The sequence below is a fragment of the Ornithorhynchus anatinus genome, chromosome 2 (genome assembly GCF_004115215.2).
Source record: "Ornithorhynchus anatinus isolate Pmale09 chromosome 2, mOrnAna1.pri.v4, whole genome shotgun sequence".
Taxonomy (NCBI): domain Eukaryota; kingdom Metazoa; phylum Chordata; class Mammalia; order Monotremata; family Ornithorhynchidae; genus Ornithorhynchus; species Ornithorhynchus anatinus.
In genome coordinates this window covers 104,917,722-104,945,136 of record NC_041729.1, presented here as the reverse complement: position 1 = coordinate 104,945,136, position 27,415 = coordinate 104,917,722, and the positions used below count along the sequence as shown (strand labels likewise).

At 50.4% G+C, this 27,415-nt stretch overlaps 1 protein-coding gene across 1 annotated transcript in view; it reads right to left on the bottom strand.

The window, feature by feature from the left end:
- ROS1 (ROS proto-oncogene 1, receptor tyrosine kinase) overlaps positions 1-27,415 on the bottom strand; it is a 121,730-nt gene that overhangs the window by 28,913 nt on the left and 65,402 nt on the right. Inside the window, exons 20-35 of the mRNA XM_039914597.1 lie at positions 25,042-25,256; positions 24,127-24,287; positions 22,315-22,471; positions 19,524-19,786; positions 19,189-19,263; positions 19,023-19,078; positions 17,731-17,878; positions 17,564-17,627; positions 17,067-17,269; positions 14,921-15,132; positions 12,460-12,737; positions 10,386-10,562; positions 8,549-8,742; positions 6,828-6,972; positions 4,744-4,976; positions 4,204-4,377 (exon numbers count right to left, since the gene is read on the bottom strand). Coding sequence (XP_039770531.1) covers positions 4,204-4,377; positions 4,744-4,976; positions 6,828-6,972; positions 8,549-8,742; positions 10,386-10,562; positions 12,460-12,737; positions 14,921-15,132; positions 17,067-17,269; positions 17,564-17,627; positions 17,731-17,878; positions 19,023-19,078; positions 19,189-19,263; positions 19,524-19,786; positions 22,315-22,471; positions 24,127-24,287; positions 25,042-25,256 — 2,755 coding nt within the window. The remainder of the gene's footprint in view (positions 1-4,203; positions 4,378-4,743; positions 4,977-6,827; positions 6,973-8,548; positions 8,743-10,385; positions 10,563-12,459; positions 12,738-14,920; positions 15,133-17,066; positions 17,270-17,563; positions 17,628-17,730; positions 17,879-19,022; positions 19,079-19,188; positions 19,264-19,523; positions 19,787-22,314; positions 22,472-24,126; positions 24,288-25,041; positions 25,257-27,415) is intronic.

Below are 27,415 nucleotides of genomic sequence, written 5' to 3'. Positions count from 1 at the left end.
TGCAGGGGCTGGCTCTGAGGACCAATCTGGCCCATCACGGCACAAATCTAATGGGACGTTTCTCTCAGCAAACCCTCCTTTCTCAGGAAGCCAAGGGCCAGCAGGCTGTGATCTTGGACCCTGAATCTTGAGAAGCAGCTTGGCCTAGGGGAAAGACCACAGGCCTGGGAGACAGAAGGACCTGGGTTCTAATCCCAGCCCCGCCACCTGTCTGCTCTGTGATCTTGGACAACTCACTTCCCTTGACTGTACCTCAGCTACCTCATCTGGAAAATGGGTTTTAAGACTGTGAGCCCATGTGGGAAAGGGAGTATGTCTGACTTAATTTGCTCGTATTCACCCGAGCGCCGAGTATAGTGCCTGGCACATAGTAAGTGCTTAACAAATGCCACAATCGTCACCTAGAGTTGGCCAGAGTCAGGTGACACACGCAGGGAGGCCAGCACCCACACAGACTCACGTACCACCCTCACTTGGGGCACGTCATGCGGGCTCCAGAGTTTCTCTAACACATACACACGAACACACACACACTCCCATCCCCCCACCCCATCTCAGGTCAACGGGAGTTTCTCACCTGGCCCTGTCAGCACCTGGAGTCAGGCCCCGGGGGTTTGGTGTCCAGGCGGGTCTGTAAGGCACCAGCTCTTGCCTCCCAGAAACCATTAGGGTTGGATGTCAGGGGATCCTTTCCCAAGGGTTTGGAGAGGAGGAGGCATTAGCGGCTGCTGGAAAATTGTGGCGCGTCCGACTGATCCTGGCGGCATCGAATGTCCCGGGCAACCCCCCAGCTGGAACCCCGCCTCGGCCTGCGGGGCCCAGCATGGCTCCAGGGAGTCACCGGGGGCTGAGGTCCGGAGGGGTTCGGAGCAGTGTGTGCTTGCGCGTGTGTTAATGCGCGCGCCCACGCTTGTGGTAATGGGTGCCTGTGTGCATGTGAGTGTGAGTGTGAGTGCACATTTGGAAGTGGGTTAGTGTATCCGTGTGTGTTGTATTTGCGGGCGATTGGGGGTGGGAGGGCAGTAAGGCGGGAAAGATCTGGCCCTAGTTTCAGGGGTGTGTGCAAGGATTGTAGAAAAGCAGCATGGCATAGTGGATAGAGCACAGGCCTGGGAGTCAGAAGGTCACGGGCTCTAATTCCGGCTCCACCACTTGTCTACTGTGGGACCTTGGGCAAATCATTTCACTTCTCTCTGCCTCCGTTACTTTGTCTGTAATACGGGGATTGAGACTGGGAGCCCCACCTGGGACAGGAACTTTGTCCAACCCGATTTGCTAGTAACCACCCCAGCACTGAGTACAGTGCTTGGCACGTAATAAGTGCTTAACAAATCCCACTACTTAGCATTCTTTCATTCATTCGATCGTATTTATTAAGCACTTACTGTGTGCAGAGCACTGTACTAAGCACTTGGGAAAGTACAATACAGCCATACGCAGTGAAGATCTCCTATTATTATTAATTGTTAATGTGCGCAAGCAGAAAGCCTTTTATGTAAGACCAGAGGAAGCTGTGAGAGGATTGTCATTCTTTACCACCCACGACAACTCCCCCAACACACATACACACACAAACACACATATACACACAGCACGCACAGACATACACACACAAACACTCAGCCAGATCTATCAGCACCTGAGCTCCTGGGTGTGAATGCCCCTCATGGCAGGATTAGTTCCTGGAGGCCCAGTTATTAAGGAGGGGTGGGGGCGGGAAGGGGTTCAGGTTGCTAAAGGAATGCTCCACTTAGGTTTGACCCCACAACCCTTTTAAGAACACACCATCATCCTCAAACAGCACTTAGCCAACACCCCCCCCCCCCCCCCCCCCACAAAGACTGGGTGAATAAGACCCGTATCTATCAGCTCTATTCTTTTGTACTTTTCCAAGTACTTAGCACAGTGCTCTGCACATAGTAAGGGCTCAATAAACACCATCGATTGATTGATTTGAGTATCAAACTGGACTCCTGGAGCTGAAGGAGACCATGGCAAGTCAAATGTGCTAGCCCAAAGACTTCAGGCTGGACAGATCTAAGGAAACACTGCCCTCCCCCGCCTTTTTTTTAAATGGCATTTGTTAAGTGCTTACTATATGCCAGGCACTGTACTAAGTGCTGGGGTAGATAAAAATCGATCAGGTTGGATACAGTCCCTGTCCCACATGGGGCTCACAGTCTTAATCACCATTTTACAGATGAGGCAGAGAGAAGTTCAGTGACTCGCCCAAGGTCACATAACAGACAAGGGCCGGATCTGGGATTAGAAGCCAGTTCCTTCTGACTTCCAGGCCTATGCTCTATCTACTAGGCCTGGCTGCTCCCCTTTCTTGGGAGCCTATCCTATTGCCCATTGGTCTTTCGATGATGAGGCTGCTTTCATTCGAGCCCCCAGTGAGAAGCCCTCCTCCTCCAGGAAGCTTTCCCTGATAAATCCCCACCTCTCTGGTCACGTCACCCCATCAGCTGTCCTGAGCGCTTATGAATGTATCGGTTTATTTCTTCTATTCAATTTCGCTGACTTTTGCTATTATCGGGTGTATCCGTGTTTTCCCTTCTGATGCCACTGTAGGTTTAATACCTACCCCTGCCTGTCGCCCCCATTAAATTTTAGCTTCTCAGTGGCAGGGACCATTTCTCCTTTTACTCTATGTCCTCAAGTACGTGGGTACAGAACTCTGCACGTGGAAGGCATGTAGAGCAGTGTTCCGCAAATAGTGGGCATTCAGAACAGTGGCTTAAACACAGTAGATGCCCGAAACAAAGTAGGCATCCAGTACACTTAGTAGAGCGTGCTGCACACTGCTCAGTACACAGCTCTCCAATTGCTATCCATCTTCCTCCACATCTCACACAAACCATTTTCCATTGGCTCTCTTCCTCTTTCATCTTGATTGCGTTCACTGACTACTCCCAGATCAAACTTGTTCTCCTTGGAAGCTTCTGCTCTAACTGCACCTGACTCACATCTGTCTGATCTCCAACTGCTTGGTCGGGCATTCGCCGGGGCCTGGCACTCTCTTCCAATCGATCAATCAGTGGTATTTATTGAGCACTTACTATGTGCAGAGCACTGTTCTAAGATCTTGGGGGAGAAGAATGCAACAGAATTAGCAGGCAGATTCCTTCCCATAATGAGCTTTCAGTCTAGAGGAAGCCTACCCCACAGATCCACCTCCGTCTTCTCCTTCTTTAAAACCCTCCAAAAAGCCCCCCTCCGCTGAGAAGCCTTCTACAATTAATTTCCAACACCGGATTTATATCCCTTCTTTATCCTCATGCATATGTCAGTTATATATTCCATTACTTTTTCCAACATTTCATCCTTCCACAGTCACTTTTCTACCAATCTGATCCATATTCTTGCTGCTGTTCCCACTATTATAAATATTTTGTATGCCCTTCTCCCCTGCCCCATTTAGATTGTAAGCTCCTTATTGACAGGGACCCTGTGTTTTGCTTCTGTTTTAGTTACGTCGGGACATAGAACACAGTAAGCACTTCAGAAATTACAATAATGATATTTGTTAAATGCTTCATTATGGCATTTCTTAAGTGCTTATTATGTGTCAAACATTGTTCTAAGGGCCGGGGTAGATACGAGTTAATTAGGTCAGGCACAGTCAGTCCCTGTCCTGCAAGGGACTCACAGTCTAAGAAGGAGGGAGAATAGGTATTGAATCCCCATTTTGTAGGCGAGGGAACTGGGGCCCAGAGAAGTTAAGTGACTTGCTCAAGGTCACACAGCAGCCAAGTGGCAACAATAGCGATTAGAACTCAGGTCCTCTGACTTCCGGGCCCCTGTTTTTTCCACTAGGCCATGCTGCTTCTCATACCGTGCCATAATTATTATTATTTCTCCAAAGCTCTGCACCGTATTCAGAAGATGCTCAATTAATAAATACCATCAGTCCTTCTCCAAATCACCCTGCACCTAATAGCGCTCCATTATACTAATAATGACGAAGACAGGACTTTTCCAAACTCAGGAGTGGATTTTAAATGTAAACTTCGCCAAGCGACTTCTAGTTCTGGACCGGAGAAGAGGGTCTGATTGCACAAAAGGGGATGAGCTCTGTGTGGAACTGGGACCGGGTGGGTCCACAAGCTTAGCACAGCAGTAGACATAAAGTAAGCGCTTAACACAAATCACAATCATTATTATCAGTATTATTCTTATTATTCAGTGGGATAGTTTTACCTTCTGGAGTTCAAACCAGAAGGCGGTGAGGTTGGCAGCAGGCGCCTTCCAGGCCAGCTGCAGACTGGTGTTCCCCAACAGGAGGAGGAGAGGCCGCTCTGGGGCCCGGGCAGTCTCTGCGGCCACGACGGGGCTCTCGGTGCACCACGGCTCCTCTGGGTGACAGGCAAGAACCTACGGGCACAGAATTAGCAGCGTGGCTTAGAGGATAGAGTACGGGCCGGGGAGTCAGAAGGACCTGGGTTCTAATCACGGCTCCGCCACTTGTCTGCTGTGTGACCTTGGGCAAGTCACTTCACTCCTCTGGGCCTCGGTCGCCTCATCTGTAAAATGGGGATGAGAGTGTGAGTCTCATGTGGGACAGGGACTGTGTCCAATCTGATTAACTTATATCTACCCCAGTGCTTAGAACTGTGCTTGGCACTTAACAAGTACTATTATTATAATTATTATTAATTAGTTCGGCAGAACTACAGCCCCAAGCCCCTCTGCCGTGGGTCACCAGGGGGCTCACTCTCCTGGGGCAGGCTGGGAATGTACCTTGAGCTGGTAGCGTCTCCCACTGGACAGGTGGCGAATGGCCCAGGTGAGTCTCCCTCCTGGCAACAGGCTTCGGTTGAGTGGGATCTCTGGGCTGGGTGGGAGGCGGTCCACGGCAATCTGGTAGCGCACAGATGCCCGAGGCCCGTTGGGCAGCCGGGGGGCACCCCAGGACACCCCGATGCTTGTATCCGACAGAGCGGCGGCACGGACGGAGTCCACGGCTCCCGGGACTGGAGGAGACGGCGAGAAAATCACCCTGGATTTGTCAATGGCACCGACTAAGGGGAGAGAGCTGGTAGACCCCCCCCAAGCTCTAGGCCTATCCCCAACTGCCTAAGTCTCTGATTCATTCATTCATTCACTCATTCAATCATATTTACTGAGCGCTTACTGTGTACTAAGGGCTTGGGAGAGATACAGACACATTCCCTGCCCTCGGTGACCTTACAGTCCGACATTCTCTGCCCACAGCCGACATTCTACCCTTCAGGAAACTTGGGGTGGGGAAAAAAGAAAACCACCTGATAGGTGACCACGCCTCAGAATGAGTGTCAGCCCTCAAGATTTTCACCGGGCAGGATGGCGGCCGCTTGGACACCGTTGGCCACAGGGGTCACGGGGTCAGAATGGCAGCCCGCCATTTTGTTAATGAGTTGTACATCACCTTGATTCTATTATTTGCTATTGTTTTAATGAGATGTTCTTCCCCTTGATTCTATTTATTGCCACCGTTCTTGTCTGTCTCCCCCGATTAGACTGTAAGCCCGTCAAAGGGCAGGGACTGTCTCAATCTGTTACCGATTTGTCCATTCCAAGCGCTTAGTACAGTGCTCTGCACATAGTAAGCGCTCAATAAATACTATTGAATGAATGAATGAATGAATTTTGGGCACCAACCCTCCCCATTCCCTCAACTCCTCACAGCAGGGGAAAGAGAGTTTGAGCCCTAGGCCCAGGCCCACGGAGGACTGGGCCATATGTGGAATCAGAGTGGCCTCGTGTGGTCAAACAGCAAATTTTCTCTTGCTTCCTCCTCCTGATCTACCATCACCGTCAGCCTGGTCTCGCTTGACCTTCCTTCCCCTCTGCAGGGAAGGAGGGAATGACAAGTATGTACTTCCTTCCCAAAACTGAAACGGGGAAGGCCGGAATCCCCTTTCGTGGGAACCTGAAAGGGGTGTTCTCCTGAGGCTCTATCCCTGAACCAAGACGGACAACATGGCCTAAGGGATAGGGAAGGGAAGCGGTGTGGCTCAGTGGAAAGAGCAAGGGCTTGGGAGTCAGAGGTCATGGGTTCGAATCCCAGATCTGCCACTTGTCAGCTGTGTGACTGTGGGCCAGTCACTTCACTTCTCTGTGCCTCAGTTCCCTCATCTGTAAAATGAGGATGAAGACTGTGAGCCTCACATGAGACAACCTGATGACCCCGTATCTACCCCAGCGCTTAGAACAGTGCTCTGCACATAGTAAGTGCTTAACAAATACCAACATTATTATTATTATTATAGATCACGCGCCTGGGAGTCAGAGGACCTTGCTTCTCAACCCGGCTCTGCCACTCATCCGCCGTATGACCTTGAGCAAGTCGCTTCACTTCTTCGCTTCACATCTTTAAATGGGGGTTAAGAAGGTGAGCCCCATGTAATAATAATAATAATAATAATGATATTTGTAAAGAGCTTACTTTTTGCCAGGTACTGTACTGAGTGCTGGGGTAGATACAAGCAAATCAGGTTGGATACGGTCCCTGTCCCACATGGGGCTCACAGCCTCAATCTCCATTTTACAGATGAGGGAACTGAGGCACAGAGAAGTGAGGTGACTTGCTCAAGGTCACACAGTAGACAGGTAGCAGAGCTGGAATTAGAGCCCATGACCTTCGGACTCCCAGGCCTGTGCTCTGTATATGTAGGACATGAACTGTGTCCAAGTTGATTGGCTTTTTTCTACCCCAGCACATAATACAGTGCTGGCACATAGTAAGCTCCTAACAAATACCATAAAAAAAAAGACTGATTGACCAGCCAGGCCAGGCTAGAGAGGGTATGGGCCTGGAGCCCCCTTGCCTCCTCCCCACTCACCTCCTTGTTGTGTGGTGCCTTGGATCTCTTCTCCCAGCGGGGGCTCCTCGTGTGGGTCGGAGAAATAGTTCATTACAGTCACCCGGATCGTGTAATTGGAAAATGGGTTTAAGCCTTCCAGAAGGGCTATCGGCTCTTGGAATTCCTGCAGTTTGTGGGTTAAAAAAAAAAGCAGCTGAATATTGGGGGGCAAAACAGGAAATCTTTGTTGGAAAGGTGAAAATGGGGTTCAATTGTGCAGTACTGAAAACAGAGCTATAACATTGATTATAATAATTATTACAGTTATCAACCTTGAATTTATAGAGTACTCATTTTCCCCAAGCACTTCCACATCAATCAATCAATCGGTTATATTTCCTGAGTGCTTATTATGTGCAGGGGACCGAATTAAGCCCTTGAGAGAATATACTGTAATAGAATTAGCGGGCACGTTCCCTACCCATAACGAGTTTTCTTCACCCTCCTTTCTGTATCACCTTGGATCTGTTCCCTTTAAGAGCTTAATATTGACCCAACCCATACCCCCACAGTAATTAGGTACACATCCTTAGACTATGCTATTTCCCTTATCTGTAATTTATTTTGAATGTCTCTCTCCCCATTTAGACCGAAAGCTCCTCGTGAGCAGGGAATGTGTCTACCAACTCTGTTGTAGGGAACTTTACAGTGCTCTGCAAACGGTAAGCAGTCAATAAATGCCATTGATAGCGAGAAGCAACATGGCCTAGTGGATACAGTGTGGGCCTGGGAGTCAGAAGGTCACGGGTTCTAATCCTGGCTCCACCACTTGTCTGCTGTGTGACTTTGAGCAGCTCAATTTCTCTGTGCCTCAGTTCCTTCATCTGTCAAATGGGGATTAAGTCTGTGAGCCCCACATGGGACAGGGACTGTGTCCAACCCGATTACCTTATATCTACCCCAGCGCTTAGAACAGTGCCTGGCACATAGTAAGCGCTTAATGAATACTATTTTGTTTTTCTCTATTGATTAAACAACTCTGGGAGGCAAGTAGAGGAAGGCAATAATTATCCCTACTTAATCAATGAGGAAACTGATGCTTAGCGAAGTTAAGTGACTTGCCCAATGTGACCAGGCAGGCCAGTGGCAGGGCTCTTCATTTTCAGTCAATCAGTCAATCATTTCATAGTATTTATTGAGCAATTACCATGTGCAGAGCACTGTACTAAGCACTTGGGAGAGGATAATACAACAGAATCCTGGGCTTTTTCTGCCAGACTGAGCCTCCTCTCTCCTACATACTTCCCCCTCATCCATAAAGTCAGTAAGTCAATTGCATTTATTGAGTGCTTACTCGGTGCAGAGCACTGAACTAAGCGCTTTGGGAGAGTCCAATATAACAAAAAACAGACTCATTCCCCACCCACAACGAGCTTACAGTCTAGAGGGGAAAGACAAACATTCATGTAAATAAATACATTACGGATAGGTCCCTAAGTGTTGTGGGTCTGGGAGGGGAGGCGAATAAAGGGAGCAAGTCAGGGTGACGCAAAAGGGAGTGAGAAGAAGAAAGGAGGGCTTAGACAGGGAAGGCCACTTGAAGATAGATGTTCCTTCAGTAAGTCTTTGAAGGAGGGGAGAGTCATTGTCTGTTGAATAGGAAGGAGGACATTCCAGGCCAGAGGCAGGATGAGGGCGAGAGGTCAGCGGTGAGATAGAAGAGATCGAGGAACAGTGAGAACATAGTGAAGCCGTCTTACCTGGGTTCTGGGTTCCGGCTGCTGGTTATCAGTCACTAGGCCATAATGCACCAAGTATGTGGGCGTGGGGCCGGTTATGCCCGGGCATGGACGTCGGGCCACTGCCGGGGGCAGGAGCAGCTTGAGGCTGGTGTTGGTCGTGGAGAGCACAGTCGGCTTCTTGAGGCTGGGCACGAGGTCGACGCAGGCCTTCTCTGAAACGTGGGGAGACGGGGAGCCCTCAGAGCTCAGGGGTCAGAGGGACTGGGTTTGGGGGGTGGACAGAGGTACCGGGGAGACCATGTGTGCAATCCATCCACACCCAGGGACATCGGGAACCAGGAGGGATTCGGGAAAACTGCCAAAACCTGGTTAGGGAGCTACCGGAAAAAGATCCGACCCACCGGCACCCTGGGGACTCACTCATCTGGGATAGGTTCGTTCACCTGGGTCTAATAGTCTCCCACACTTAGCTACGGTGTATTCATCTGTTTAGGTCTGCTTTCATCAAGGGCAAGGGCAGAGACTGAGTTTCTTACTTCCCTCTCGCCTCAGTGCACCCAGTACACCACTCTGCACACTGGAGGAAAATACGACAGATACGACTGAATAAATGGAGGAGCCCGGTACAGTGCTCTACACATAGGAGGTACCCAGTATAGTGCTCAACACACAGGAGGAGACTGGCACAATAGTCTGCACACACAGGAGTTGCTCAGTTCCGTGTTCTATACGTAGAAAGAGCCCAGTACAGTGCTCTGCACACAGAAGGAGTCCAGTACAGTGCTCTACACATGAGAGGAGCCCAGTACACTGTTCTGCACACAGAAGGAGTCCGATGCAGAGGTCTGCACACAGGAGGCTCCCAATACAGTGCTCTGCAGGAAGCTCCCAGTTCGGTGTTCATCCCAGTATCAATTAATATTATGGAAGGGGTGGTCTCTCAGTGGTACTGCTGTCCGCCGCCACCTGCCCCCCTGCCCAAAATCCACTCCGGCAACCCCTCACCACCTCTTTGAGAGGGGCTGAAGGTGGGGCAGCTGGTTTCTGATTCCCGGCCTAAAGTAGAAGTCTGAGTTTTCCAATAGGGAATCTGGGATGGGGCAGAGAGGGGAGGTTCTTCTCCATAACATTCTTGCCCGGACTAAGCCAGAGAACGGGGCTCACGGTGACAGTCGCTCTTCCCTGCCCTCTCGTCCCCACAGCCGTTATGTCCATATCAGCAATTTATTTATTGCTATTAATGTCTATCATCCCCTCTAGACTGTAAGCTCATCGTGGGCAGGGAATGTGTCTGTCATATTCTTATATTGTACTCTCCCAAGTGCTTAGTACAGTGCTCTGCAAAACAGCGTTCTAGAAATACGATTGACTGACCGCACGTGGCTACCCTTCCCACCCTTCCTCCCCACCAATAAGATGGCGGCCAGGCAGCTCCCAGCTTCCTCAGCCTTGCGGCGGAGGGCATCCTGGAAACAGATGTCGGGGAGCGTCCCTGCTGGGTGACCCTTGGGAGACCGGCCTCAAGTTACAGCTCCAGACCAGGCCGGGAACTTAATGGTTCCCTCCCCGGCTTCCGGCTGACGAGGCAGCCTCTCGGGATAGCTGTGCCCGCAGACGGTCCGACCTCGAGGCCGTCGGGCAAAGGTCGAAGCCAGAGGCCAAGACGGTCCCCAACCCCTGGCCTCGCCTCCACTTCTGGGCTCTGGTCGTGGACAGTGACAGCCCCCGGCCTCAGGGAGAAAAGCAGCTGTCCATGGGAGACTGAGGGGGGCCAGAGAGCACGGCAGCCAGGGACCCCGGGAGTCAGAGGAGCTGGGGGTGGGGGGCTCGTCCGGCCCGGAAGGGGGGCCTGAACCTGGGAGAGGCTGCAGCGCTGGGCTGGAGGCCAGGATCCTCTGCCAACCGGGGGTGGCCAGGTGAGAGCGGAGGGTCCCGCCCCTCTTGTCCGCCTGATAAATCACCGTGCCGTCCGGCACCTCGACCGTCCAGTACAGGAACTGCTCGTCCACCGTCACGCTGCTGATCGCCTGCTCTGTGGGAACAGAGATCAGGGAAATAAGCCTTAAATCCAAGCAGATCTCTCAGGTGTCCCGGTCAGTTGTCGCAGGGGGCGTCCAAGGACCAGGAATACTCTCCTGCAGCCTGCCTGGGATAGTGTCCGAGCCCGGGATGGGCGGGCGGGATGATGGGTTCATTCATTCAATAATACTTACCGAACACTTACTGTGTGCAAAGCACTGTACTAAGCACTTGAGAGAGTACAATATAACAATAAGCAGACGCATTCCCTGCCCACAACAAGCTCGCAATCTAGAGCCTAGATGGGTATGTGAGGAGGAAAGGCCCAGGGAGCCCAAGAGGAAAGGCTCACCGGTAAAGGCCGAGACCATCCTAGTGACCGCTCCACTCCCAGACAGGGGAAAATTCAGTCCTGCCGCCGCTCTCCATCGCACTCCTGCTACAGCGTTCTGCACATGGCACGAGTTCGACAAACTCAATAGGCACTCAGTACAGCGTTCTGCATATGACGTGCATTCAGTAAATGTTATTGGAACAGTGCTCTCCACACTGCGTGTGCTCACTACAGCGGTCCGCACATGGCACAAATTCAACAAATGGTCTTCACACTTTAGGAACTCAGTACAGAGCTCTGTAATCAATAGAGTGTTCTGCACATGGTACATAGTCAATAAATGCTATTGACAGACTCTTTACACCAGAGGTAGCCAGCACAACGGTCTTCTCACATAGGTGCTTTGCATACCTGTTCAATAAATACTATTGATATGACACTCTGAACACAGTGGTGCTCAGTAGATTGTTCTATATAGGATAGTTGCTCAGTATAGTGCTCTGCACTCAGTAGGGTCCCCGTTCAGCGCTCTGCACACGGTATCAATCAATGCTGGGAGTGGTGGTGATAATCCAGGCCGAGCTACTGCTAATAATAACAACAACGATGATCATGATGATGATGAAAAAATAATAATAATTGTTAAGGTTCACTACGTGCCAAGCAGGAGCTGGGGGTGGGGGGCTTGTCCTGCCTGGAAGGGGGGCCTGAACCTGGGAGAGGCTGCAAGATAATTAGATTGGAGGCTCACAATCTAAGTGGGAGGAAGAACTATCTTACTGATGAGGAAACTGAGGCTCAGAGAAGGTAAGTAATTGACTGAAGTCACACATCAGGGAAGTGGCAGAGCAAGAAATAGAACCCAGGTCTTCTGACTGCTAGGCCTGGGCTCTATCCTCTGGGCTACACTGCTTCTGCAGAACCTTGACTTACATCCCACCATGTCCCAGCTCCAAGGAGCTCACAGATCTCAAGCTTCTCTACGGGGGCCACTCAGCCATCCGACAAGGCGCTCCCCAGTTCCTTGAAGGACACAACGTAGTTTGGTAGCAAGTCTTCCCTAGCCACAGGGCCTGGTTAGAGGTGACTACAAGATCTACTCAAGCAGCGTGGCTCAGTGGAAAGAGCCCGGGCTTGGGAGTCAGAGGTCGTGGCTTCGAATCCCGGCTCTGTCGCTTGGCAGCTGTGTGACCTTGGGCAAGTCACTTGATTTCTCGGTGCCTCAGTTCCCTCATCTGTAAAATGGGGATTAAGACTGTGAGCCTCACGTGGGACAACCTGATGACCCTGTATCTACCCCAGCGCTTAGAACAGTGCTCTGCACATAGTAAGTGCTTAACAAATACCAACATTACTCAAGGTTGGGATTTGGGATGCCACCTGCCCTCCTGCCCTCCATCCCATCCCCCTAACTGCCCTCCACCTTCCCAACCCTCGGCCAGCCCACCCTCCCACCTACTCACCCGAGGGCCGAGCCTGCCTTGCGTTCCGCCCCTCCCCAACGTGGTCCCTTTCAGCGGTCAATATGGACGGCCGGAGTCTCCCTGACCAGTCCGGTCCTCCCTGAATGACTCACCTGGCAGCGCCAGCCCTCTGGCCACTTCCTGGCACCGGCCCCCTTCCGGGTCAGTGGCCCAGACCTCGTGCCGGCCCCGGATGAAGTAGATCAGCGGCTGGAGTGGGTCCGAGCTGTCGATGGCCAGCGCGCCGCCCAGTTCGGGGGCGGCTACGCGACACCGGCCCGGTGCAGGAGTGCCAACTGGGTGTCCCAGGATCCGGTGCTGAGTGCCCCTGGCTATGTCGTGGTAGAACATCTGATGGCCCAGCTCTGAGGCTTCGGTCCAATACAGGCGGCTGAAGGTCAATCATATTTACTGAGCGCTGAGTGTGTGCAGAGCACTGTACTAACCGCTTGGGAGAGCACAATGTAACAGTATAACAGACACGTTCCCTGCCCACAGTACGCTTATAGTCTAGAGGACGAGACAGACATTAATATACGTAAATAAATTATAGAAAGGTCCGTAAGTTCTGCGGGACTGGGACGCGGGGATGAATAAAGGGAGCAAGTCAGGGTGATGTAGAAGGGAGTGGGAGAAGAGGAAAGGAAGGCTGAGTCAGGGAAGGCCTCTTGGAGGAGATGTGGCTTCAATAAGGCTTTGAAGGTGGGGAAAGTGTCTGGGATATGAAGAGGGAGGGCATTCTAGACCAGAGGCAGGATGCGAGCGAGAGGTCAGTGGTGAGAGAGACAAGATCGAGGTACAGTGAGTAAGTTGACATTAGAGGAGTGAAGTGTGAGGGCTCAGTTGTAGTAGGAAAGTAGTGAGGTGAGGTAGGAGGGGGCAAGAGGATGGAGGGCTTTAAAACAGATGGTGAGGAGTTTCTATCTGATGCGGAGGAGGGGCCGGGAGAGGCTGGGGGAGGCTGGGTGTTACCGGCTGCCTGCTGGGCCGGCTCTAGCCTTGGCCCAGCTCATCTCTAGGCCATAATGTGCCATTTCTATCCTGCCTCCACCTTTTGCCCCACATAATGTGCCATTTCTATCCTGCCTCCACCTTTTGCCCCACATACGGACAGGGAGACCTTGGGAAGCAGATTTGAATATCTGCTTGGAGCATGGACTGCCCTTGTATTTGCCCAGAGCAGTTTCAGATCAGTTATCCCCATTTTGCCCTCGCAACATCCCCATGAGGCATGGAAAGGCAGATTATATTCTTCCTATTTTACAGATGAAGAGACTGAAGCCCAGAGAGGTCGAGGGACTTGCCCGAGGTCACACAGCAGACCAGTGGCAGAGTCAGTACTAGAATCTAGATCTCCTGATTCCCAGACTCGTGCTCTTTTCACCGGACAATCCTGCCTTCCTCAGACCCCACGGGTTTTGGAATAATCAACAACAACTCTTGTCCAGTTCTGATTAATTCAGTTATGTCCCACTCTTGGAGTTAGAGGCGCACACCTGCTCCCATGATTTTTTATGGTATTCATTATTATTATTATTATTATTGATGGTTATGATAATAATAATTGTGGTATTTGTTAAGCGCTTATTGTGTTCCAGGCACTGTACTAAGCACTGGGATGGATACTAGTTGGCTCAGTGGAAAGAGCACGGGCTTTGGAGTCCGAGATCATGGGTTCGAATCCTGGCTCGGCCACTTGTCAGCTGTGTGACTTTGGGCAAGTCACTTCACTTCTCTGTGCCTTAGTTACCTCATCTGTAAAATGAGGATTAAGACTGTGAGCCCCACGTGGGACAACCTGATTCCCCTGTGTCTACCCCAGCGCTTAGAACAGTGCTCGACACATAGTAAGCGCTTAACAAATACCAACATTATTATTATTATTGTTATTATTACAAGGTGATCAGGTTGGACACAGTCTATGTCCCACATGGGGTTCACAGTCTCAATCCCCATTTTACAGATAAGGTAACTGAGACACAGAGAAGGTAAATGACTCTCCCAAGGTTACACAGCAGACAAGCGGCACAGCCGGGATTAGAACCCATGACCTCCTGACTCCTAGGCCTGTGCTCTAAGTGCTTACTATGTGCCAGGAACTACATTATGCACTGGGGTAGATACGAGATAATCAGAGTAGACACAGTCCACGTCCCAAATGGGGCTCTCGGTCTTAATCCCTACATTATGGATGAGGGAACTGAGCTCCAGAGAAGTGAAGTGACTTGCCCAAGGTCATGGAGCAGACAAGTGGCAGAGCCAGGATTAGAACTCAGGTCCTTCTGACCCCCAGATCTGTGCTCTATCCATTTAGACTATACTGCTTTTCGAGCTTATTTGAGCTGAGAATCAGCTGCTTTCTTAGAAGGGGTTTTGCGTACTGTTGACCCCACTCCCAGGACCCGGATTTTGCATTAAAGCACAAGAAGCCACTCCAGTGCTTAGTAGAGTGCTTGGCACATAGTAAACACTTAACAAATACCATCATCATCATTATTATTGTTATTATTATTAGGGATCTATAAGCCCCCACAGTCTCTGCCTCTCATCACCAACTCAGGCTACTTGACCCACCTGAGGAAAGGATAAACGGAGAAAGAAACCACAGTTGAATTCTTGGAGCCAAGTCGAATCTCCAAATCCCTAAGCGATTTCACCCTGCGTTCCAGATCAATGGCCCATATCTGCGTTTCGTTCCGGACCGTTTTCCAAGCCAGAAAGAGATGCCGAGAGATCCAGTCCACTGCCACAGCTGTAGTGTCATGGACCAGGGCGCCCTCGAAGAGCTTCTTAGGAAGAAGGAAAGGGATTATGTCTACCAACTTGGTTGTACTGTACTTTCCCAAACACCTAGTACAGATCTGCACTCGATAAGTGCTCAATAAAATACCTTTGGTTGGTTGATTAATTGATTGTACACTCATACCAGGGGTCTGCCCTGCACACAGCAAATGCTTAATAAATGTCACTGGTAGATGGATTCACTGATGGATTACACAGGCCCAAGTGTGCACCAGTAATACGGGTCTGCTCCGAGTCCAGCGAGTGCTTAATAAATATCTGTTGATTGGTTCACTTTACGGTATTTGCTAAGCATTTACTATGTGCCAGGCACTGTACTGAGTGCTGGGACAGATACAAGGTTGACAGGTTAGATAGAGTCCCTGTCCTGCATGGGACTCACAGTCTTAATCCCCATGATACAGAAGAGGTAACTGAAGCATGGAGAAGTGAAGTGACTTGCCCGAGATCACACAGCAGGCCAGTGACAGTGCTGGGATTAGAACCCAGATCCTTCTGACTCCCAGGCCTGTGCTCTATCCACAGGGCCAGGCTACTTCTCAGTAAGCACCATTCACTGATTGCGAACGTATCAAACTCACACCCGCCTAAGAGAGAATAATGTTCCCTGTGAGGAGCAGGTCATCTGGACAACACGAGAAGACCTCTCAACCCCTGTGCTCCACCCCCTGCAGCTGGCTCCCTGGAGTGTCCTTCTCCGCTGCTCCTCCCTTTAGACTATAAACTCCCGGTGGGCAGGGAAAGTGTCTACCAAGGCTGTTATAGTGTGCTCTCCCAAGAGCTTATCACAGTGCTCTGCACACAGTAAGTACTAAATAAATACCACTGATGGATTGATTGATTGGTCACCATTTCCAAGCAGAAAAAGTCACAGCCCAGCCCACATACATCACTCCATTTATGCCAACCTTCTCGCTATACCTCCATCTCGTCTATCTAGCTGCCGACCTCTCGTCCGCGTCCTGCTTCTCCTTCCTCATAGCCTACAGACGATTACTCTGCCCCCATTCAAAGCCTTATTGAAGGCACATCTCCTTCAAGAGGCCTTCCCTGGCTAAGTCCTCCTTTCCTCTTCTCCCACTCCCTTCTACATCACCTTGACTTGCTCCCTTTATTCATCTCCCCTCTCAGCCCCAGCATTTATGTACATATCTGTAATTTTATTGACGATATTATTTTCTGCCTCCCCCTCAAGACTGTAACCTCATTGTGGGCAGGGAATGTGTCTGCTATATTGTTTTAATGTACTCTCCCAAGCACTTAGTACAGTGCTCTGCCCATAGAAAGTGCTCAGTAAATTCAATTGACTGACTGACTGACTGATTGACTCTGCCTCTCGGTCACTGCTTGTACCAGACCAACAGATTCCCGAGCACCACCTTCCCGTTTCCCATTGTTTAGTAGAAAGAGCACGGGCTTGGGATTCAGAGGACGTGGGCTCTAATCCTGGCTCTGCTGCTTGTCTGCTGCGAGAACTTGGGCAAGCCACTTAACTTCTCTGTGCCTCAGTTACCTCATCTGTAAAATGGGGATTAAGACTGTGAGCCCCACATGGGACAACCTGATTACCTTGTATTTACCCCAGAGCTTAGAACAGTGCTTGGCACATAGTAAGCGCTTAACAAATACCATGATGATGAGAGAAGCAGCGTGGCTCAGTGGAAAGAGCCCGGGCTTGGGAGACAGAGGTCATGGGTTCGAATCCCGGCTCTGCCATTTGTCAGCTGTGTGACCTTGGGCAAGTCACTTCACTTCTCTGTGCCTCAGTTCCCTCATCTGTAAAATGGGGATTAAGTGTGAGCCTCATGTTGGACAACCTGATTACCCTGTATCTACCCCAGCGCTTAGAACAGTGCTCTGCACATAGTAAGCACTTAACAAATACCAACGTAATTATTATGATGATGATTATTATTACCTCTGATGTGACATTGTTGTGCACATGCAGCAGCAGAAGGGACCCCCCACAGGTCACAAAAACCGTCTCTTTGTCTGCAAGGTATCCCACGGTCCCAATGGCTTCTTTAGCCTGCACGGACCACATGGTTTGGTGCTGGTCAGTGTCTAGCAGGGCCAACTGGTCGCCATGCACAGTGACAAGGTGTGGAACCAGGTGGGTCTCTGTAGAGGAGGGAGAGAGAAGCCCATATACATAACCTGGGAACTTCAACCAGTCCTGGTCAGATGAGGGACCGTCCCTACAGCCCCTGAGCCCATGCAGAAGCCAGTAACACATCGTTAAACTGGGCTCCTGGCTCCTCAGCCACGTCCCACCGAGCCCCAAACCTCTCCGTTCCAGTCGTGAGACCCCGGCTGCACCTCCTGCTCCCAGTCCTGGAGCGCCCCTGGCACCAGGCTGCTCCCAAACCCACCCTCTGGCCAGCTCCCGGGAAAGTCAGGGGACAAGGTGGATACCTGATGTGTTGAACTCTGCCACTTCCGAAAACGGGCCCGGTCCCACACAGGTGAACGCCCGTACCTGGGAGACAAAACAGGATGGGCGAGTGAGGCAAGCTGCCTTCCTCCCTAGGAAATTTGAATCCAAGGCTGCAGCCCAGAAAGCCATGATTTTTCAGCCCCACCGAGCCAAATTTGACTAATGCTGAAATTTGAGGGCCGGCTTGCCCGAACACGGCGATTAAGAGATCTGCGTGTACCAGGTGGCCCTCTGAGGCTGCCTTCACCACAGGGCGTTCCGGCCCCTTCACCACAAGGGTGTTCTGGCAGAACCTGCAGGGTGAGAGGTCAGATTTGTGAGAGCCACACTCTCCTGAGCATTCAGCGGGAGACAGAACCAAAAACAGAGTGCTTTGTTTTAACATCACTGTACAAGTGCTGGGGTAGATTCAAGTTAATCAGGCAAGCTCGTCCCTAGACTGCAAGCTCATCTCTAGACTGTAAGCTCGTTGTGGGGAGGGAATGTCTGTTTATTGTTATATTGTACTCTCCTAAGAACTTAGTACAGTGCTCTGCACACAGTAAGCACTCAATAAATACAAGTGAATGAATATAGTCCTTGTCCCACATGGAGCTCACAGCCTCAATCCCCATTTTAAAGATGAGAGAACTGAGGCACAGGGAAGTGAAGTGACTTTTCCAAGGTCACAGAGCAGTTGGTAGAGCTGGGATTAGAACTCAGATCCTTCTGACTCCTAGGTCCATGCTCTATCCACTAGGCCACCCCACTTCTCTTGCCACACTACTTTTTTTAACAACATTAATACCACTCCTCTCCTTAAATCTTTTGTTGGGTAAAGTAGTTAATAATGATAATTGCATTATTTGTTTAGTGCTTACTATGCACCAAGCACTGGGGTAGTTACAAGATAATCGTGTCAGACAAGGTCCCTGTCCCTCATGGGTCTCAGGGTCCATGTAGGAAAATTTAATCCCCAGTCAACAGATGAGGAAACTGAGGTGAAGTGATTTGCTCAAGGTCACACAGCACACAAGTGGTGGAACCAGGATTAGAACCCAGGTCTTTCTGACTCCCAGGCCAGAGCTCTATCCATTGGACCACGTGCTTTATGAGGAACCAGCCCTTGTCTTCCAGCACCTGGCAGCTAACCCCACAGTGGGTAGGAGAAGGAAGCTGGCTGTGGGGAGGAGAGGGAGGGAATGGGGTTGTGGGAAGGGGCGGTGGGCATTGGGCTGTGCCCTGCCCTCACCCCAACTGGGTTTGACTCTGTATTGGCTCAGACCCAGCTTTAAGCCTTAGGCTCCCTTCGCCCGCCAGTTGATCTCACGTGAGCCATTAACCCCTCCCATCGCTGGAGCCCCCAGAATCCAACTCCAAAGTCACCAGCAAGGATCCCAGAGTCACCGGGAAAGTGGACTGCACAACCCCCCAGCTACCTGTTTGGGGAAAGGGTACAGGCGCACCTCTGCATTGATATGCAAGAGGCCTTTAGGTTTTCCCTCAAATTCCCTCTGGTGACAGCACAAACTGGGTCAGGAGGAACCCAAGCTCCTCATAGACCGAGCCAAGTCCACGGCCGAGTAGCCAGACAGGCTCAAAAAGGTTACTGTGCCCAACTGACCAGCACCAGTCGGTGGCCTGTGGTCGGCACCACCTCGGTACTGGCCTCTGGCCTGTGGCAATCCAGCTCCAGCCTCTCTCCGGGAAGAAATGAAAGATGGTCAGATCTTATGCCGGCAAGGAGACAAACTGACATTTCCTCAGAGAGCAAAAATCACTGCCTCAAATTGGGGTCCAGAGAGACCCTTTGCCCTCCCCTTCCAATGGGGGTAAGACCCGGGTTCACCCCCATCTTAAAGTCCTGTGGGACTCAAACCCTCTCTGTCGCTAGGGTTGGGATGGGAGTTGCTGTCTGGGCTGGCGGCCGGTTGAGATACCTTCCCCTTCTCCTCTCACCTGGAATCGGATGATGTGCTCGGGACCCACGTCCTCCAGTCTGAAGGTCGTCCCTGGGGAGCTGACGTTGGCCACAACCCAGCCTCTTGTTATCTCATTGGCATCTTTTGGGCCAGACAGTTGGTAGAAAATCTCAAAGTTTTCCAAAGCACCGTTGTCCTGCCTCGGCTTGTCCCACCTGAATTCCAGCCCGGCCTCCCTCAAGTGTTTGTCTCCACGACGAGAGACTGTGAATATTCTGGGGTTTTCAGGTGCGGATGGCACTGGATCACAGAGCAAAGAAGACCAAATGAGCGTATGGATGGGAGGATGAGTTTCCCAAGGGTCTCTCTGGCTGACTTTTTTAATGGTATTTGTTAAGTGTTTACTATGTTTCAAACACTGTTCTAAGCACTGGGGTAGGTACAAGTTAATTAGGTCGCACACAGTCCCTCTCCCGCGTGTGACTCACAGTCTAAGTAGGAGGGGGGAAAGATATACCCATTTTACAGTTGAGACAACTGAGGCACTGATAAGGCTGAGACACAGAGAAGTTAAGTGGCTTGATCAAGGTCACACAGCAAATGAGAGATCTGGGATTAGAACCCAGGTCTTTCTGGGTCCCAGGCTTGTGTTCTCTCCACCAGGCCACACTGCTTCTCAATAAATACAATTGATTGATTGATTGAGTGTTCCGACAGACCACCATCCTTCCCGTCTTCAAAGCCCTGCCAAAATCACCTCTCCTCCATGATGCCTTCCCTCATTAATGTCTCGTCTTCTGACTTTTTATATCTTGCAAACAGGAGGGAATTCTCTGGCCCTGGAGCTCTCCAGCAGAGTTTCCAGTCTCCGTTGGGGCACAGGGGTTGGGGGTGGTCCAAAGAGTCATCTTTGGGAACTGAGAATCCCATAAACTGTGAGTTGAGAGTCAGAGTATCCCACCGTCTCTCAGCTCTCCACTCCAGATGCCATCCCAGAGGCTGCAGCAGACAAGGCTGAGCTTGAACTGGGATTTTGGGAAGCAGCGTGGCTCAGTGGAAAGAGCCCGAGCTTGGGAGTCAGAGGTCATGGGTTCGCATCCCAGCTCCGCCACTTGTCAGCTGTGTGACTGTGGGCAAGTCACTTCACTTCTCTGGGCCTAAATTCCCTCATCTGTAAAATGGGGATTAACTGTGAGCCTCTCGTGGGACAACTTGATTACCCTGTATCTACCTCAGTGCTTAGAACAGTGCTCTGCACATAGTAAGCGCTTAACAAATACCAGCATTATTTTTCTGGAAGGCTGTTGAGTTATGCTCATACCATATGTCCTGGGTGGCACGACCCCGAGTCTCCCTTCACATCTCCCAGACGTGTTGTTCCTTGGCTGAAGAGGGGGGTGTCTCCTCTCTCCCACTAGAAAAACTCCTCATCCTTCCTCTGGGCTGCCATACCCAGAAATAGTTTGGCCTCTTTTCACTCTCTGAGTTTCCAAATATCAAATCTACACCCATATCCACACCCCAGGACCCTCATCCAAAAAGGGAGGAGCCCAGAGCAATCTAACCCTGATCGATTCCCCTCCTCCAGAAACACCATACTTTCGGGCCTAGGGTCACTTCCTTGATCTCAATTTACTTAGCCAGTTCATCAACTGATCGATCAAGAGTATTTAGTAAGCACTTACTCTGTGCAGAGCACTTGGGAGAGCACAGTAGAGTTAATAGACATGGTCTCTACCACCAAACAGTTTACAGTTTAGTGAAACAGACACTAAAATATACTATGGGAAAGGGAAAAGAATGGACTATAAAGACAGCGTGGCTGAGTGGATAGAGCACAGGTCTGGGAGTGAGAAGGTCACGGGTTCTCATACCACCTCCACCACCTGTCTGCTTTGTGACCTTGGGCAAGTTACTTCACTTCTCTGGGCCTCAGTTACCTCATCTGTAAAATGTGGATTTAGAGTGTGAGCCCTAGGTGGGTCAGGGACCCTTATCTTTTACCTACCCCATAGCTTAAAACAGTACTTGGCATATAGTAAGTGCTTAGAAAGTACCATTATTATTATTATTATTAATATTTATTATTACACATTCATAAGTTCAACAAGAGTTTAGGTAGCGCAGAAGGACCGAGCGGTAGTTGCAGCGATATAAGAAGGCGGAAGGAGAGACATTAATCAGGGAAGGCGCCCTGGAGGAGAGGTGATTTTGGTAGGACTTTGAAGATGGGGAGAGTGGTGGCCTGTTGGATCGATCAATCGATCAATCATATTTAATGAGTGCTTACTGGGTGCAGAGCACTGCACAAAGCACTTGGGAAAGTACACTATAACACAGTTGGTAGACAATTTCTCTGCCCACAAGGAGCTTACAATCTTGAGGAAATGTGAAGGGGGAAGGAATTTCAGGAGGAAGGAAGTCCGTGGTCCGTGGCAAGAGAGACAAGAATGAGGCACATTAATATCTATTCTCTCCCATTAGATTGGACACTGTCTTTTTACTTCTACTGTAATCTCCCTAGTGCTTAAAACAGTGGTCTATACGCAAATGGCACTCAGTACAGTAGTACAGTGTTCTGCAAATAGTTTATTTAGTTGGCCTGAACTCGAAGAAGACACCAGTGAGGTTCACCTCTGTGTGTGTCCATGTGTGTGTGTATAAATGTGTCTCTTCCTCTCTCTGACAAGGCCAATGCAGGATCCACAGTCCCAACTGCACTTCTAACCAACAAAAACTGTCCTACTTTGTGTTGCCATGTCTTGTACCATACCCAGAGCGGGCAGCCAGAACAGAGCCAGTGACGGAGATGCGGGACGTGCCGATACCTGACTGAGGAGCTCTGAGGGTAACAGTCGTCTGGGGTCCCTTTCCCCAATAAGAGTACGGGGTGACGGAAAGGAGAAAGGGGCTGTAGGGTGCCAGGCCTTCCAAGATGAGCACCGGCTCGCTCAGGGGCGCGGTACAGCTCTCCCCTGCTGAACCCTGAAGAGAAGCAAAAAACATTCCTTCTTAGGGCAAGAGGTGCAACCACGGTGCAGCTCGAAGCTGAAACCTAAGGAGAAAAAGTCAGTGCCGGCCCCAGCTGGAACAAATGAAACGACTCCTCCCTTGGCATCCAACACCGGGCACAACCCACTCTCCCCCAACAGCCCAAAAGTGGGGACTGATGAGAGAGAAGGAGCCCCCAGTCAAGCATTTCATGGAATTTATTGAGCACTTGCTCTGTACAGAGCTCTGTACTAAGCACTTGAGCGAGTACAATATAAGAATCGGTAGTCACGTTCCCTTCCCACAGTTAGCTTATAGTCTAGAGGGGGGACATTTGGGTTTGAGGGGGCAGCAAAGGTATGGGTGATAGACCATAGCCCTGACTGGCTAAAGGAACATTCCCTTCCATGCCGTTTCTGTATTCAGATTTGCTCCCTTTATTCACCCCTCCCTCAGCCCCACAGCATTTACATACCTATCCATCATATTTTTTTTATATTAATGTTGGTCTCGCCCTCTAGACTGTAAGCTTGTTGTGGGCAGGGGACCCATCTACCTACTCTCTTATACTGTACTCTCTCAAGTGCTTAGTATGGTGCTCTGCACACAGTAAGCATTCAATAAATATGATCAACTGATTGATCTTTAACTGTCTACTTGTTTTGTTTTGCTGTCTGACTCCCCCTTTTAGACTGTGAGCCCGTTGCTGGGCAGGGACTGTCTCTAACTGTTGCCGAATTGTACATTCCAAGTGGTTAGAACGGTGCTCTGCACATGGTAAGCGCTCAATAAATACGATTGAATGAATGAATGGGGCAGACGGAGCCAGGAGTGGGCAGAGTGGACAGCGTAAACTCTGATGGGCATCTCTGCACCCAGGAAGCTCGCAATAAGTACCGTTGATTGACCGCCACGAGCAAAGGCACTGTCCAGAGTGGAGGCCGGGCCAGATGACAGAGGATTGCTTTTCACAGCTCTACCCAGCTGACATGGACAAAGATGGGGCGCAGCGGCCATTCTGGAATTCGGAGGAAAGTCCTGGATAGGAAGGAGCTTTGGTCTGTGGGCCCTTAGAAGCTGGGTTTCTGTGGAGGGCTTAACAGCCTCAGTCAGGCACTCAATTGCATTTACCGAGTGCTTACTGTGTGCAGAGCGCTGTACTAAGCATCCTCCTCTGGACTGCAAAAAACTTCCCTGCCCCATAAATGCCTGGAAGGCAGGGACTACTACCATTTCACCGCAAATCCCCAAGGACTTGCTCAGCACTCTGAACATGGAGCGAGCTAGGCAGAGTGACAACAGGCTGGCGATGATAATAATAATAATTATAATAATGGTATTTGTTAAGTGCTTGCTATGTGCCAAGCACTGTTCTACAGATACAAGGCAATCACGTTGCCCCTCGTGGGGCTCACTGTCTTAATCCCCATTTTACAGATGAGGTAACTGAGGACCAGAGAAGTTAAGTGACTCCCCCAAAGTCACACAGCTGATAAGTGCCGGAGCCGCGATTAGAACTCCCGACCTCTGACTCCCAAGCCCCCGCTCCTTCCACTAAGCCACGCTGCTTCTCGTCAGTCCGGTAGACTGACTGACTGAGTGACTGACTTCTGGACCGGAGCTTGAAACAGGAACCATTTTCCAGATACCCCGGGATGAGCGCCAAGCTCCGCGCAGTAGAAAATGGCACCCCATCCTAGAGGCGGGGGGGCGCTCCACAGGACCCGAAAGCTGGAAGCATTCCCATCGATCCGAAATGAGGATGCCGGAACGGAGCTGGGGATGACCTCTGGCCTGGAGGAAACGTTTCCTGTGGTTCGGGAGGGAAGGGGAGCCGAGAGCCCAGAAGATGGGGAGATAGGGAAAGAGAAAAAGGAGGAGTTGGGGGGAGAGAGGGAGGAGAAGAGGGAGAAGAGGGGAAAGAAGACAAATAGCGTTTGCTGTGATTAGCCTTTTGCTTTATGGTATTTGTTAAGTGCTTACAATATGCCAGGCACTATACTAAGCACTGGGGTAACATGGTAACCAGATGAGGTAACTGAGGCACAGAGAAGTGACGTGACTTGCCTGAGCCCACAGAGCAGACAAGTAGTGGAGCTAGGATAGAACCTGTAATCCTCTGACTCTCAGTCCTGTGCTCTAACCACTATGCCATAAGGCTCACTGTCTTAATCCCCACTATAAAGATTAGGAATCTGAGACCCAGAGCAGTTAAATGACTTGCCCAAAGTCATACAACAGACAAGTGGCAGAGTCAGGATTAGAACCCAGGTCCTCCTGATTCCCAGGCCCATGCTGTATCCACTAGGCCATGACGCTTCTCCCCTGTCAGGGAAGATTATTGGTCTTTAATCAACCAGGAACCAATTGGACACACAGTGCCACCCTCCTCGGCCTTCTTGGAGCATTGATCTGTGCAGTTTGGAGTCAGCAATCTAAATTTGGAGGTCACCCTCTTTCCTTAGAAACCAGCGGTCAAGAATAGCAGCCTGCCAGCAGGCCCTTGCTGGGAGTGGGGAGGAGCAGAGAGAGGTGGGGAGGGGCAAGGGGGTAGAATGAAATACCTGGCAGCGGTCTGAGGGACTGGTGGACCAGCGTCAACCGGGAAAACTCGGCTGGGTCTGACACGGGGACGGCGGTGTTCTGGGCGACTTCCTGGGAGGTGAGGAACCCCAGGCCGTCGATCCAGAAGAGTCGGCCACTGTAGTAGGTGAGCGCGGGCTGGGAGATGGCCGAGAGACTCCACTGGGCAAATTTGGTCACGTTGGCCCCCTCCACTCTGGGAAGACCCCAACAGTCAGCTTGTTGTGGGCAAGGAATATGTCTATTATTGTATTGTACTTTCCCAAGTGCTCAGTCCAGTGCTCTGCACACAGTAAGTGCTCAATAAATAGGATTGAATGAGTGAATATTTATTGAATGAATATTTATTGAGCGCTTACTGTGTGCAGAGCACTGGACTAAGCATTCGGGAGAGTACCATACAATATAGTTGGATATCATGATTCCAGCCCACAAGGAACTTACAGACCACAGAACTAGACTGGTCCTCGCTATTGCCTGGCACCGGGACTATGGGAGGAATTTTTCTGAACCCAATGGCCCCCTGACTTCCTCAGGGAAAAATCCTTTTCTTTAGATTTACACGTTCCAGGTGCCCAGCCCAGCCCCATGGGCTGAAAGACACCAATCAGTTCACAATCTTAACCCACGACCACCACTAGCAAGGGCTCAACTCGCTCCTAGCCCCTGGGGCAGAGGCAGACAAACTGTTGGCAAGGGCGGGACAAACACATATGAAGAGGCAGAGGGCAACTGGCGATGATGGCATTTGTTTAGTACTTACTATGTGCCAAGCACTGTTCTAAGCACCGGGGTAGATACAAGTTCATCAGGTTGTCCCACGTGGGGCTCACAATCTTAATCCCCATTTTACAGATGAGGTAACTGAGAACCAGAGAAGTTAAGTGACTCGCCCAAAGTCACACAGCTGACAAGTGGCGGAGCCGGCATTAGTACCCACGACTCCTGACTCCCAAACCCGGGCTCTTTCCACTATGCACACTTCTCTGTAGCAGCAAATACATGGAAAAGTCACAAGGGAATGAAGAGAAATGTTAAAATCCTAGTTTACGGTAAGCAGGGAGCTGGAATCTGCGAGTGGTACACTGGGAAAGTCTCCTGGAGGAAGTGGATTTTAAGTAACTTTAATTATTATTATTATGGCATTTGTTAAGCGCTTATTATGTGCCAAGCACCGTTCTAACTGCTGGGCTAGATGCAAGGTAATCAGGTTGTCCCACATGGGGCTCACAGTCTTAATCCCCATTTTACAGATGAGGTAACTTGGGCACAGAGAAGCTAAATGGCTTGCCCAAGTCATACAGCTGACAGGTGGCGGAGCTGGGATTAGAACCCACGTCCAGCAATGGGACCGTTTCCTCAGCTCTATTTCCATCGTGCACAAGAGCAAGTGGCCAGCACACACAAATTGTTCAGCCTCCCCACGGGAGTCCGCAGCCAAGTCGTAGGCCAGGTAAACAGTCGCTCTTTGTGGGTTCTAGGTGGGCCAAGGTCGTTCCATGGGTGAGGGAAGTAGCGTGGGCTAGTGGAAAGATCACGGGCCTGGGAGTCAGAGGACCTGGGTTCTAATTCCAGCTAGGCCACATATTAATAATAATAATAATTGTGGTATTTGTTAAGGGCTTACTATATGCCAGACAGTGTACCAATAATAATGTTAATAATGATGATATTTTTAAATAAGGATGATGGCATTTGTTAAGCATTTACTGTGTGCCAGGCACCGTACTAAGCACTAGGGTGGATACAAGCGAATCGAGGTGGACACAGTCCCTGTTCCATGTGGGGCTCTCAGTCTCAACCCCCACTTTACAGATGAGATAACTAAGACCCGGAGAAGTGAAGTGACTTGCCCAAGGTCACCCAGCAGACAAGTGGCAGAGCAGGGATTATTAGGACCCATGACATTCTGACTCCCAGCCCCGTGCCCTATCCACTACACCATGCTGCTTCTCCGTCCATTTACTATGTGCCTGGCACTGTTCTAAATGCTGAAGAGGAGACAAACAAATCTGGTTGAATGGTCCCTGATATTTGGGACTCAGTCTTAATTTTAATTTTATAGAGGAGGCAACCGAGGCACAGAAAAGTAAGTGACTTGTCCAAGTTCCCACAGCAGACAAGTGGCAGAGCCGGGTTTGAACCCAGGTCCTTTTGATTCCCAAAACCGTGGTCTAGAATGTGAACCAGCTGTGGGCAAGGATTGTCTCTCTTTGTTGCTGAACTGTACTTTCATTCATTCAATAGTATTTATTGAGCGCTTACTACGTGCAGAGCACTGTACTAAGCGCTTGGAATGTACAAATCGGTAACAGATAGAGACAGTCCCTGCCCTTTGACGGGCTTACAGTCTAA